The 13,810-nt window shown below is 36.8% G+C and overlaps 2 protein-coding genes across 2 annotated transcripts; one reads left to right on the top strand and one right to left on the bottom strand.

The window, feature by feature from the left end:
• The first annotated feature begins 1,115 nt into the window (after positions 1 to 1,115).
• Positions 1,116 to 2,913, top strand: LOC147408725 (uncharacterized). Its single transcript, XM_086421206.1, has one exon. It carries the CDS (start codon positions 1,229 to 1,231, stop codon positions 2,669 to 2,671), a length of 1,443 nt encoding a protein of 480 aa, XP_086277332.1. The 5' UTR covers positions 1,116 to 1,228; the 3' UTR covers positions 2,672 to 2,913.
• A 2,987-nt stretch (positions 2,914 to 5,900) lies between these two features.
• On the bottom strand, positions 5,901 to 12,895 carry LOC147408724 (synaptotagmin-2-like). The gene is made up of 12 exons (XM_086421194.1): positions 12,221 to 12,895; positions 10,410 to 10,508; positions 10,253 to 10,303; positions 10,029 to 10,152; positions 9,615 to 9,733; positions 9,402 to 9,503; positions 9,207 to 9,281; positions 8,300 to 8,376; positions 7,971 to 8,217; positions 7,534 to 7,884; positions 6,595 to 6,726; positions 5,901 to 6,186 (listed from the first exon to the last, which is right to left on the bottom strand). The coding sequence occupies exons 1-12, from the start codon at positions 12,329 to 12,331 to the stop codon at positions 6,055 to 6,057; spliced, it is 1,620 nt and encodes a 539-aa protein (XP_086277320.1). The 5' UTR covers positions 12,332 to 12,895; the 3' UTR covers positions 5,901 to 6,054.
• Between the last annotated feature and the right edge of the window lie 915 nt (positions 12,896 to 13,810).

Here is a 13,810-nt window from a genome sequence, read left to right as displayed (position 1 = left end):
GATTGACTTTTGTTGAGGATGAGCTCTATGATGAGGAGATCATCCTCACTAAAAATCAGCCTATTCTAAAACTTCTAACCCTATCAAAAGTGATTTACAAAAATTGAACGGACCACGATTCTTCAATTTGTAAATTAGGGTTAGAAGTTTTGGAATGAACTGATTTTTGGTGAGGATGATCACTTCACCATAGAAATCATCCTCACAAAAAATCAGCACATTCCGAAACTTGTAACCCTTATTTTGAAAATTGTTTGGCAAAATTTTTGACTCTCTTTAGGGCCTCCGAACGTTTCCCATATATATATATATGGGTCGGGTTCCTACGACTCTTATTATGACTCACATTGCGATACCATGTTTTGTCTTTATATGGGCAAAAATGTTTGGAATTGGCTGATTTTTTTGTGAGGATGATCTCTATGGTGAGGAGATCATCCTTGCCAAAAATCAGTTCATTATGAAACTTCTAGCCCTATGTTTACAAGTTGAAAATTTTCAGACCATCCAATTTTTGTAAATCAATTTTGATGGGGTTAGAAGTTTTGGAATGGGATGATTTTTTGCAAGGATGATCCCCTCATTACAGAGATCATCCTCACAAAAAATCAGCCCATTCCAAACCTTTTTGCCCATATAAGACAAAAACAATGTCGCAATGTGAGTCGTAATAAAGGTCGTAGGAATGTGACCCTATATATATAAACAATGTAATAAAAATAAAATTTTAAAATATGGATTAGAAGTTTTGGATTGAACTGATATTTCGTAAGGATGATATCTATTATGAGAAGATTATTGTATAAAAAAACAAAAAATCAGTCCAATCTGAAACTTCTAACCTCATTAAAAGTGATTTAGAATGTGGTTTGTCGATTTTTTATCAATAATTTATAAATCACTTTTGATAGGCTTAAAATTTTCAGATTGAGCTATTATTTTGTGAGGATGATCTTCTTATCATAGAGACCATTTTCACAAAAAGCTCAATTCAAGACCTTTGACTCATATTTTTGAAAAACCATTGTTTTATATATATTTTTTGACAAATCATTTGCAAGCAATATTTTCTCGCAATCAAACACGGCCTCAGTGATATTACCGAAATTGAAACGCATAAAAGTCCCAAATCAGGGATCCCCAGAACAAATTGTACATTCCCTGTTTGACCGCAAAACCCTAAAGCGAAAACCTGCGTAGAAACAGAGTAGTCAGCTCTACTGCTCTAATGGCGAAGAAGAGAAAATTCGCTCCCAAAGAGGAGGAATCCACCTCTGAAGATGAAGAGTCTCCAACTGAAACCAAAACAGAGGACCCGTCTGACGACGAAGATGACGATCCACAAGAAGAAGAGGAGGAAGAAGAACAATCTGAATCTGAAAAAGAAGAATCAGAAGAAGAAGACGAAAGTTCGAAGCGTGAGTCTGTACGGAAGCTGTTAGAACCATTCGGGAAAGACCAGATCATCGAGATTCTCAAAGAAGCAGCCCTTAAGAACCGTTCGATTATTGATCGAATCAGTCAGACCGTCGAATCGGATCCCGTACATCGTAAGATCTTTGTCCACGGTCTCGGTTGGGATGCCACCACCGAAACCCTACTTACAGTCTTCAAAAAGTTCGGTCAGATAGAGGACTGCAATGCTGTAACAGACAAACTCACTGGTAAGTCCAAGGGTTTCGGCTTCGTTCTCTTCAAGACTCGCCGTGGAGCCCGCAAGGCCCTCAAGGAACCTCAGAAGAAGATTGGGAATCGGATGGCCTCGTGTCAATTGGCCTCATTAGGTACGGCTCCGAACCAACAGGTTTCGAACCAGCAGGAAAAGGTGGTTTCCGAAGCTACGGGACGGAAGGTTTATGTCTCCAACGTTGGCCCCAATGTGGATCCTATAAAGCTCCGGGCTTTCTTTGCTAAGTTTGGGGAGATTGAAGAGGGACCATTCGGGTGTGATCGGGTAACAGGGAAGCTAAGGGGTTTCGCTATATTCCTTTATAAGAGCACAGAGGGATGTAACAATGCCTTGAAAGAGCGGTGGAAACTGTTCCAAGGAAGCCTATTGCAATGCACTAAAGCACTCGAGGGTAGTCAAGGAAATAAAAATCAGATTTTGGAGCCTATGGTGGCGCCAGCTGCAAGTATGCAGCCGAACAATCTTGCAATGCTCACATACTCCACGGGTATGAATCCTGGAATGGTTGGTCAGAATCTAAATCCGGCAGCGGCTCTTATGAGTCAGAGTTCGGGTATTGGGGTTTTGAATCCTTCTGCATTTGGTACTTCCTTGAATCATACAGGATTATCACCCTCAATTGCTAGTGGGGTGTTACCTATGGTGAATCGGAGCGGGGCAACCCCTCCAGTGGGATTGGGTGCTAGTGGGTTATCGCCTTTGATGAATTGGAGCGGGACAACCGCTCCTGTGGGATTGGGTACTAGTGGGGTATCGCCTTACGTGAATCAGAGTGGGGCAACCCCTCCTGTGGGGTTGGGTGTGGCATTTGGTGCACGGCCTGCAATCAATACTATAAGCCCGAGTGTAATTGGTAGTTATGGTTCTCAGGCAGCCTTGCAAGGGTTGGGTGCTTATCAGAGCACCCAACAGGGCCAATCTGCAGCAACCACAAGGTTGCAATCTGGTATTGGAACCTTTCCTTCATACCTTGGACGTTAGGTAAGGCATCTTGAAGGCTCATTTCCTTGACTGATAAACTATGCTCCACTTTTATGGTGGTATACTCTTTTAAGTTTCTTCAAATTTTAGCTGGGTTTTTTTTTTTTTTTTTCATTTGCAATTGTTAATGGGTGCTTTGACTTCCAAGTGTTCGTCTACACAGTTAGTAAATTGGGGGTCCGCAGTATGAATTGTATTTAAAATATGGTATTAATTAAACACACAAACTGTTAGAGCAAATAGAGTGGAGGCAAAGGAATTCCTAGTTAAAATGAGTTTGTAACATGGATTGGTTTTGAGCCCATGCTACTCATATTCAGTGAATGTACCTTGTTGTATGTTATATGCAGATGATGTAATATTTGTTGATGAGTCTAAAGAGGGAGCAAACTTCAAAACTAGAAGTATGAAGTGAGTTGTTAACAATCCAAGGGCTTTAGATAGAACTAAGACCGAGTATGTAGAGTGTAAATTTATTACCGACACCCAAATCGATAATTTGAAATACTAGGAGGGATCATTTTTGTCAACTTTGGGCTGTCTTTTTTTTTTTTTTTTGAAAGGTATAATGTATTGAAAAAAAAAGGGAGAAAACAAAGTACAAGGAGGCAAAGGAAGCCTCACAAAGAGCAGCAAAGCAAAAGAAAACTAAAACATCAAAGATTACATAAAGAGTTTCATCTAAAAACAAAGTCATCAAAAGTAAACCCGGCAAATTCTGTATTGTTTTGACCAAAAGATACATAGAATTCAAGATCTCTAAGAAACCTGCATTAGTGCTTCTAATCTTACTATTGGACATTTTTCCTTTTTTGATGACTAAAGGATAATGGTTAGCAAGGTAAAGTTGAGTTCAAAGGGTTTTGACTTTTGAAAACACTCCACGTATCTTACCAACTTTACTAAGTTTGCACTTCTCCCTTTTGACTATTATAAATAAAGACATGTTGCCCATAGAGTTAGAGTTGGATGTGCACTTCTAGAATGATATTTGACTGCACATAGCTGCATACCAATCAAATTAAAAAGGAAATTTTATAAAATGACAATAAAATTTACTATGCTTTATGGAGTTAAATGTTGGGTGGTGAAGTAGGAGTATGTTAATAGATTTAGTTAGTAGAGTGAGATGTTGAGTAAAAAGGGCAAGATGAAGACTCAGAAGAGAAGAGACAGATTACCACCTCATATAGAAGTATGCAGGCCGAAGGTGCTAAAAGGGCGAGATGAAGACTCAGAAGAGAAGAACATGGATTGAGATTTGAGATAGCGAAAATGGATATGAGCATACTTTCAATAAGAGGAGAAAACACGTGTCTAGACAAAATTCAGTCAAGGAACATGAGTCATTTGGCCACCTCCAAATCTTTGGGATAAGGCTTTTGCTGCTGATGCGTACATATTGCACTAGGAAGAGTACTGGCCATGACAATTACTGCTTTCACTTGTCTACTTAAAGATTGTCTTTGTAGCCCCCAATACCAAAAAACAAAAAAGATTGAGATATAGGCAGAGAACACACTTGAACTATGCATGTGTTTATTTCATTCTGCTTCTAAGTGTTTCCTAACATAAAACTGGCAACAGGGAAAAAAGATCAAATGGAACTTGCAGAAGCTGAACCTAGTCCATTGATTGCTCAGAGACTGTTAATGACTGTAATGTACAAATACACACTTGGTCTTCACTCATTGTTCTGTAATACAATACCAATGAGATGGTAGAAGAGAAATACAGGTTCCCCATTTTTGAAAACAATGAGGGAAAAAGAGCTGGAAACTGTTTGAGGCTAGTATTCATGAATAACTGTAAGTTATTCTCAATACAACTACTGAATTGCGATGGAGTTGATGATCAAGGAGAAGCATTTTAACGAAACTTAAAAGTCCCTACTATCATGGCAATGGAGATGTTCTATATTTATTTCTTCAAATGTTACCTAAGTAGAACTATTAAAACTTCATCAACTAATCAAGTTGTCACCATTGAAGGTTTTTTAATTATTATGTATTAATCCGAGTTATCTTGTGATCAGGCAGGATTTTCCTCATTATTGGAATATCCTATTCGTAATCCTATTTAGGATTCATGTTTCTTGATTAGATGTTTAAACTTTACAAGATACCCATATAGGTGGCCTTATGTTATCTAAACATTCTATCGAATAACATAAATGGGTAAACGAACAGAAGCACTTTGAGCTCATATGTTTGGATTCTAATTGATTGTTCTCTACAGTCTGTATTAGTTTGAAACGGAAAATCAACTTTTTAAAGTCGTTTATTTTATTTTTTCCAAATAGGTCATATTTATTTCAAAAATAAATTCATAGTAACTGACTGAAACTGCTAAATGGCACTTCACTCGAAATAACTAAAAATCCCTTAATTAATAATCCACATGCCTCATCTGGCAAGGCTGTAGAAATTGGTTGTTTTACCAAATTGCCACTTTTTATTTAAAAATTTATGTTGCCTTCTTGTCCTTGGCCCATTGTTAGGTCAAAATTCAATTTGATAAAAGAGACTGGATTCTTTAAGGTGAAGGTTAGAAACCACCTGAGAAGATTAAATGGTATTATGGTAAACAGAAATTACTGTCACAATCTTTGGACCTTTAAAATACTTTTATTTTTTTCTTTTGGGAAATCGAGGTATTGAGGTCCTTTTAAAGAACACAAGTAATTCTCGGGTCACATGCAATCCCCTTCCCCAACACACGCCTAGTAATTTCTGGGATAAATCCCTGACGGTGGCCCCTATGTGCAGTTGTAATTCTTATATTAAGCAACTTTAGCGAAAAAGCAAAGCTACACAGAACAAGGCCACAATTATTTGCTTAAAGCTTTCGTTAAAGGCGAAGACATGACTTCAGACAGAATTGAATGGAGGAAAAAGACTAATCCAACCAGATTTTTGGGAAGAACTTTGACATTGACATAGACATAGACACGGTTAAGGCCAAACATGGTCCAAAAACAAGCTGGCCTTGGCCCATGTGTATATCAGTAGTAGCAACTTTATTCAATAAAATGATCAAAACCACCCATTCAAATTTGTGTTCCATGCCTCAAAAAGCTAGAATTATCTGAACAAGATCCCACATGAATCAGCAAGCATTAGTTATTTGGTACAACATTTTGGTCCCACCCATTGTTGGACCTTTACACTTAAACTCGGCCTGATATCAAACTGCAACACAATTTAATCTTAAATATAAGGAGATGAACTTTTTGAAAAATATTTTTTATAACTAACTACCATGCACAACAAGCAATTTGATTTAGTCTGAGACAAGGAAAATGATGGAAGTCTTTTTCTGTCACACACAGCCCCTATATATTCAAGAACATAAAGTCATAATCAAGATGGACACTATCAACATCAAGACGATGTTCTCCATTGCAGCTCAATTTGAATACGTCCGTTCTTTGAGTCAATGAGATGGCACTTCTCATTGATCCGTTTGTTGCTGATAACATCCGAGAGATTGATATCAACATATCCCAGAGTTTCCTGATTGAGAAGGAGCAAACATAGTTTCAATCACTAATAACAATAGAAATAATTCCATAACAATAACAATATTTATATAAATACATAAAAACTACTGTTATAGATTAAAACAGTTGGTAACGGTGGGCACTTAGAGCATTGATGGACTTATTATTGGGTTGGTCCATTATGTAGTTCCTCATCGTCATCATCAAAACCTCATAAAAATTTAAACAAAAGTATGGGGTCGTTCAAACCTCATGTTCCTCCGTTCAATTCTCTGCATGGTATATCTCCAAAATACCATCAACCATTTCATACCATAACTCCTTTATTTCAGTTTTCTACTAACATTGGATGTTTAAATAATTGATAAAAAAAAATATCCATTAAGAATCAAAATAAGTGCATCTGAGATATGAAGTGTACCTTAGGGTGCAGTATACCCAACCTTGACGAGGTGCTGACAACTTCTACATGTAGTCTATCATTTGTGGGTGGTTCCTCCAGCATAAAAGTAAACTCCTCTTCCCATCTTGGATCTCTATTTTTCCTCACACGCTGTAACAGCGGAAAACAGGATTTAAGCACCAAAAAATTATGTCATTTTGTAGAATATAAACAAGAAATTAAATCGTGTAGTAGCAAATCCAAGTAGAAATTTCCACGGGACACTAAAAATCATTGGCAATACTTGATACGACCATAAATTGCTGTGACAAAATTTTGTGGTATTCGGGTGCTTGGTTGTCCCTCTCTTCAAACCACTGCAAGTTTTTGTTGGGTGCTTGGTTGATCTCCATCGACGCAAATCGTCACAAAGTTTTGCACACCCAAAAGATTTTCTTAAGAAACCCACAAAACTTTGCAGTTCAAAAATCACTTCAAAAGACTGCAATGTTTTGCAACACAACTTTACGAATTTCTTAGTCAGAGTTTACACTTAGCTTGCTTAAAAATTGCATAAAATTTACTTCAAGTACTTTCATGGGTGTAAAGGAAATGAAGAGAAAATAAACCAACATTTACAATGCCACAATAGCAGATCAAAAGAAAAAAAAAATAGAAGAATTCTAAAAGGTTTCAAACGCATCAATTTTATTTTTTTTGATAGGTGGTTTCAAAGGCATCATCATGGATTCTGATATTTACTCAAAAAATGTGGAAAGAACCATAAAATCATTTTCGACATGAAGGAAGTCAGATTTTGAAAACTATTTCATTGGTTCAATGTTTCAAATTAATTTTTTTATGCAACAACCGAAAAGATACAGGACAAACAGTTGATTAAAATATAGACCATTCCTATAAAAGAAAATGGAGAATTTTCCTCGTGAAGTACTCCACTGAGCATAACTTATGACATACCTTAGTCTTCTTCTCCTCCCCTTTGAAAAGAATCCGTACATGTGGATTTGTGTGGTGTTTGCCTTCAACATCTTGAGCTTCATGAATTATAACCACTAGCATGCCCCCGCCAGAAGGTGTTCCTTCAGGTGCCTTTTCTACATCGTTTGAATCTTCCAAATCTTTTGGTATGTCTTCCTCCTTAAAGGGCTTGTATGTCACTTCCACAACAAGTTGCCCACGTGACTTCTGATTTTGAACATCATTAGGATCCATGTTTTTTAACAGATCAAGAGTCATAACTTTTGTCTCATCAGGGGAGAGATCTTTCAAAGGAATGACGTTCATACCCATCTTGTCATGTTTGCCAACCTACGGACATGGAAATATATAGATTGAAACACACAACTTGGAAATAGAAAATTAACAATTAAAAAGGTAGATATTTGGAAGAGCACCTGTTCCCAATCATAAACGTTAAGCTCTAAAGCTTGAGACTCCGGGTCTTTAACAACCAAATTAAATTCTTCATTCCATTCTGGGTTCAGATTTTTTTGCTTGACAGTCGTCTTCTTTGATGGAAGCTTATCCTCAGTGAGCTTGAATTTCACGTAAGGATCTGATGCCCCCATAAAATCTTTCTTTTTAAGCTTCATAGCCCGCAGAATCTTCACATGGAGAATTCCAACAGGCCTCTTCTGAGCTCTGCGAGAATTGCATGAGAAACTCAGTTTTCTGACTATAGTCGCATAATAAAGAAAACTAAGAAACAGAACGCAGATATTACTTGGCAGGATCCATAATTGGTACTTCTAGGGTTTTGGGCCACAGGTACATATTTGCAACCTGATCCTTGATAAGCTCCTGCAGGAAAAAAGCTGTCTAAGACTGCAAGTGATGGACAGAAAACCAAAGAACAAAAGAGAACAACAAGAGCATATTTTCCATGATTGATCTTCATTTATGGACTAAATTATTGGACAGTTTTCCCAAAAGTGATGCAAAGATCCAGCATACCTAGGATGCCTAAATGGTAGCTAGCCAATGTAATATCTCTAATTCAGACCATCAAACCATTCTATTATCTAGCCATCCAATTAATTGTTGGATAAAAGACCATTAAGATAGTTGGTCAAAACTCAAAAACATCTGGCCCGTCAAAGAAGTTGGCCATTGAACCATTTGCTTCGATGCATAGATAGTGAATATATGATGTAACACCAAAAAATAACTTAAGTGACCTTCACATCACACAAAATTGACCTCTATTTATTTAACTCAGACTCTATGGATGACAGGAGAAAAACCACAGAGGGGGCTTCCAAAGAGTTAAAGATGGACTTTTATAGATGTTGTGGCTAACATTTGTAAGTTGACATGATAGAACAATAGAATTTGGGTTGAAACCTCAACATTGTTCTCCAACATGTGCAGGCCAAGAGTAGAAAGTGCCATAACAGAAAATTCCATTTGTAAGTTAGGAGCATTGGCACCAATAGGAGACCTATTGAAGCTGCTCATGGGTGAAGAGCCAAATAATAGAGCATTTCAAGATCTTCCCTGAATAAAGTTCTACCTACCACCCCATCCAATTGCTTTAAAAAAATAAAAAATAAAAATGCAGTACAAAACTATTGTAAAATATCAAAAACAAAAAGGCCAGGAATTGGCATATCTGTACAGAGGAAGCGCACCTGGACAAATCTGTACAGACCAGGAATGGACATAACATCTGCTCCTAGAAGCTTTAATCCAAAGTCAACGTGCGGCTGCAAAACCAAAGGCAAATGATGAACCCAATGACACAATCCCTACAACAAACTTGAGTAGTTTCTCAAAATTAAAGACATAAATTGACCAACCAAAGTAGATTTTTAATTGTTACACACCTTCTCCATGAGAGACACAAGTATTTTGGCGAAACAAGGAAAACTTGGAACCAACGGCTTCAGGGTAATTCGTGGTGCAGCAAAGACTTGCAAATCCACCACCTGAAATTCTCCAGCAAAAGTAACCCACCGTATTAACACACAACAAAAGTTTCTCTTTTGAGAAGACAAGTAATCTTGCTTTCTTAAAAACAATAAAAACAAATTGATAACCTGCACGGTTGCTTTCAAACCAAATGCTTTCACGGCAACAGTGACATTAGGATTTGCTGCCCATTTTAAACATGGTTCCATAATCAACTCCTTCTCATCCGTCATATAGACTTTCATGCCTTAAAAATCATTAGATTAGAAATGTTAGTTCAAAGTCTCAGAAACATGTTATAAAGAAAATATATACAAACACAAGATCAGATCAAACAAATAGCAAATAGTGATGAAGATAGAATAGTGAAAAAAAAAAAAAAAAAAAGGAGATCTGAGGCCCCATTAACTAGAAGGTCAGCCTACCAATGATGTAGCAATATAAATGAACACAATCAAGGTATAAGGCTCACATTCATGGGTCAAACCAAATCAGGAGAAAATTACAGAAAGATACCCATTTCAAAGATTACTCAAACTAACCTTGAAATGTAGGTGGAAGAGAGCCTAAGGTAAGTGCATCGAATTCAACTGATTCAATTTTGTATTTCGGAATTTGCTCAGCAATAATCGGCTTTGCAATAGTCTTCGCAGTCTTGCAAATTGCCTAAATAAGGAACTTGAACCGTAAATTCTAAATATATAATTAAGAAAAGATGAATATTGGCCACTATAAAATATTCAAACGGGAATGAACATTTACATACCTTATCCAGATAAGGCCACATAGTTTCAATAAACGTGTTTAGCCAGTCAACCTTTGATAAAACAAAACAATAAAAAATTGGTAAATTAGATATTACACTAGGCAATTTTGGACTAAGAAAATTCAAAATTGTTAAGAGATCTATGCTGAGAACATACACGATCATAGTCTGGATTCTTCACCCAAAGGGGTATCTCAGGAAGTGATCGCTGCAAAGTTTTTGAATCTTGCTCAACCAGCGGACGAATAATAGGATGCTGATCAATTCAACAAGTCAAGATCAATGAGAATGCATAGCCAAGCATTGGCAGCCTATATTAATATTCACGAAATGCACTTGTCATTTTTTTTTCATAATTTCATATTTGATATTTAAACCATGTCTTTCCTAGGAAAGAAAGGCGAAGAGAGTACTTGATGAAAAATGGGACTTAGAAGTCATGGTTATCACAGAAAAAGATAAAGGAATTTTAGCAACCCAAAATACAAATTGAAGATAACTAACATATCAATAGCCAAAGGAAAAGAACAATATAAAAAGATAACAGACTGATGTTGAGGTTCTTGAGGCCATCCCTCCTTTCATAAGGCTTGTATTAAAAGGACCTCCAGGTGAAGTTTTCTATTTGCCGAAAAATTTCTACTATTTCCAATGTTTATGCAAACCAAGGTTTAAAATCTCATCTCGAGGCATTGTCTTGCTTAGTGCTTAGAAAGAAAAATGAGACAAATCCAAATATTGAATGTTTTGGGTCCAATGTTTCATTCCAGTCTTGGATGTTCAAAGACAATACGGAAGTTTAAACCATGATGCCAACCATTCGCATCAACAAGAGCAAACTCTTTGTTTGATAAACCCAAAATATGCCTTCTCCACAAAGGTACCATAAGCATTCTAAAGGACACGTTTAAACAAAATATGTCCATTCAGAATCAAATCTTACATGAAAAATAACAATGAAGACTCAATGGTCTGCTACCTTCTTCCACTCCCTCCATGTCATTATATTGTTTTCATTTTCTGAGATCAAATCTGTAACCTCAGAAATTTCGGGTACAATCACTGGCCAACCATCATGTTTTTGACCCCAAGCCCCATAACATAACACATTAATATTGGGGCTAGAAAGCCTCGTTTCACCCATATACTGTCCTTGATAGCTACCGAAACAAAGATTATCAATCAAAGGTTGGGCTGAAATACTCCACCACCCGACTACAAAAAGCTCTTCTAAATCTAAAAATTTGACCGGCACAACTTACAAAGAATACACCATCCTTATGTTATTTCACCCATAAAACTTAAGAGTCAGGATCGAGGACGGTGTCATGTTTTGGTCAGAGTTTAAAACACATCGGGCTCCTAACTAAGTTGTTTTTGACATTGCACGTACCCTTTGTATACTAATCTCCAACCAAAACATGTCATGTAAACACCATATGTTACTACAGGAATGGGACACCGTTCTGGATCACGACTCAAGAACCTATATGTCTAAATTCTAGCTACCCCAGAATGGCAAAGATGCAACTGGGGAAAATCCACAGCAAATAGACTTAAAAAGAAAAAGTACCCGTCGTAGGCCTGGGCATCTCTTTCAAATTGTCCAAGTAATAAACTCTTTCACTAACAAATTGATACTATTTATCTAAATCACACAAGGGTACCATCATATCAAACAAATATGTTCTGATAGTTTATGGCCATTTCTATCTCTGAAATCAGAGTTCTTGGATCATATCTGTTCCTAAGCAAGTTCAAAGCTAACTAACTAATTCAGGAGCTTAGACTAAAAGATCTAATTCAACTTCCTTCACATAAAATCCTTAAAAATTTAACCTCATTTTCTTGTTGATTATTCACCAAACAAACTTAAAGAACAAATATGTATTTATGAAATTAGTACTAAACAAATATAATAAATATTAAAAGGGGCAGAAAAACAACAAAATGGGAGAGAAAACTAACTTTAACATCAGTCGGTTGGAAGTAGATGAAGAGATAATACCCAATGACCAGACCGATAGAGATCCCCATCCCAAATCCACAAAAACCCATTATAGTACTCAAAAACCCCATTTCTAATCTCACTTCAGATCACCCAAATCTCGCCCGAAATCAACAAAACCAAAAAAAAAAACACCACTTTTCCTTGCCCTCAATCACCAAATCTCATCAACAAAGATCAAGATAGTAAAAACCAAAGGATACCCATCTCGAATCTTCCTCTAAAAAGTCAAATTCACTATGAATTTCCACTCCCCAGATTAAAAAACCAGAAAAAATACAATAAAAGAGAAGAAGGGCAAAAAACAAAACGACCCACTAAGCGTCGTTTGCTCGATCTATCTTATCAACCCTCAGAGAGCATTTATTTTGCCAATCAAATTTTTCTATCAACGCCACATATTTCCACTGTAGAAAGAGATCGACTCGCTATGTCGGTAACGCATGTATGGTGGGGTTGGAGTCGTTAATATTGAGGAAATCGAAAAATCGTGAATGGGAGATGGAATTGGAGATCCCACCAGCTGTTATTACTACAACAGTAATGGATAAAATCCGAGGAGAGAGAAAAAAAAATCTGAAAAAAAAAATGCAATTATCGAATCAACCGTTTTGGCTTTATTTTCTTCCCCTTTTTGTTTTCTTTCTCTGTTATTTAATTTACATAGCTATTCCGATTCTTTCCACCCACCACTCCCATGGCTCCACCACCCTCTTTAATAAACTTCCTTGCTTTATTTGGAGAATTTATATTGCCACACCAAAACTATTTATAAAACATCATCAATTGTTGTATCGGCCAGGCTATTTAACATCCACTATTGGTGTTCACTGCACCCGCCTAAAGCACATTTTGGAGTAAAATGTATAAAAAAGTGGGTGCATTAAGCATAAAGGTGGGTACAAATAGAACAGCCCTTGTAATGTAGAACCTACAATAATCGAAATTACTTTACTATTATCGAACCTTTAAGGTATGTAAAAGTATGCATGAAAAATAGGTAGGAAAATAGTTTTAGTAAGACATAAACTTTTCAATCTAAGGGTATGTTTGATTGCACATGGAAAATAGGGTGAAAAATTAATTTCCATGGAAAATGACATTTTTCAAGTGTTTGATTACACATGGAAATGGAAATTCATTTTCCACCCCATTCAAAAAGTCCATTAAATCATGGATTTCATTTTTCCACCCATAAGGGTATGTTTGATTGCACATGGAAAATAGGGTGAAAAATCAATTTCCATGAAAAATGACATTTTTCAAGTGTTTGATTGCACATGAAAATGGAAATTCATTTTCCACCCCATTCAAAAAGTCCACTAAATCATGGATTTCACTTCCCACACATATGGGTGGAAAAATGAAATCCACTCATATTTTCCATCCTCAATTCTTCCCTACTACCACCACCACCACCACTAACCTCGTCGTCGTCGTCATTACCATCGTCACCATCGCCATCGCCATCGCCATCGTCGTCGGCTCCGTCTCCGACCACCTTCTCTCTCTCTCTCTTCTTCTTTTTTTTCTTCTCCATCCCTCACCTC

Source organism: Akebia trifoliata, chromosome 2, assembly GCF_017979445.1.
Source record: "Akebia trifoliata isolate Shusen 1 chromosome 2, ASM1797944v1, whole genome shotgun sequence".
NCBI classification, from domain to species: domain Eukaryota; kingdom Viridiplantae; phylum Streptophyta; class Magnoliopsida; order Ranunculales; family Lardizabalaceae; genus Akebia; species Akebia trifoliata.
Note: the sequence above shows the minus strand (reverse complement) of the source record. Positions and strands in the feature narration are given on the sequence as shown.

Bases quoted from the DNA above. Each gene is read 5' to 3' on its own strand.
- LOC147408724 (XM_086421194.1), bottom strand. From the start codon at position 12,331: ATGGGGTTTTTGAGTACTATAATGGGTTTTTGTGGATTTGGGATGGGG. The intron at 10,509-12,220 runs GTTAGTTTTCTC...TGAATTGATCAG, and splicing joins TCCAACCGACTGATGTTAAA to CATCCTATTATTCGTCCGCT. The intron at 9,504-9,614 runs GTTATCAATTTG...GGAGAATTTCAG, and splicing joins GTTTGAAAGCAACCGTGCAG to GTGGTGGATTTGCAAGTCTT.
- LOC147408725 (XM_086421206.1), top strand. From the start codon at position 1,229: ATGGCGAAGAAGAGAAAATTCGCTCCCAAAGAGGAGGAATCCACCTCT.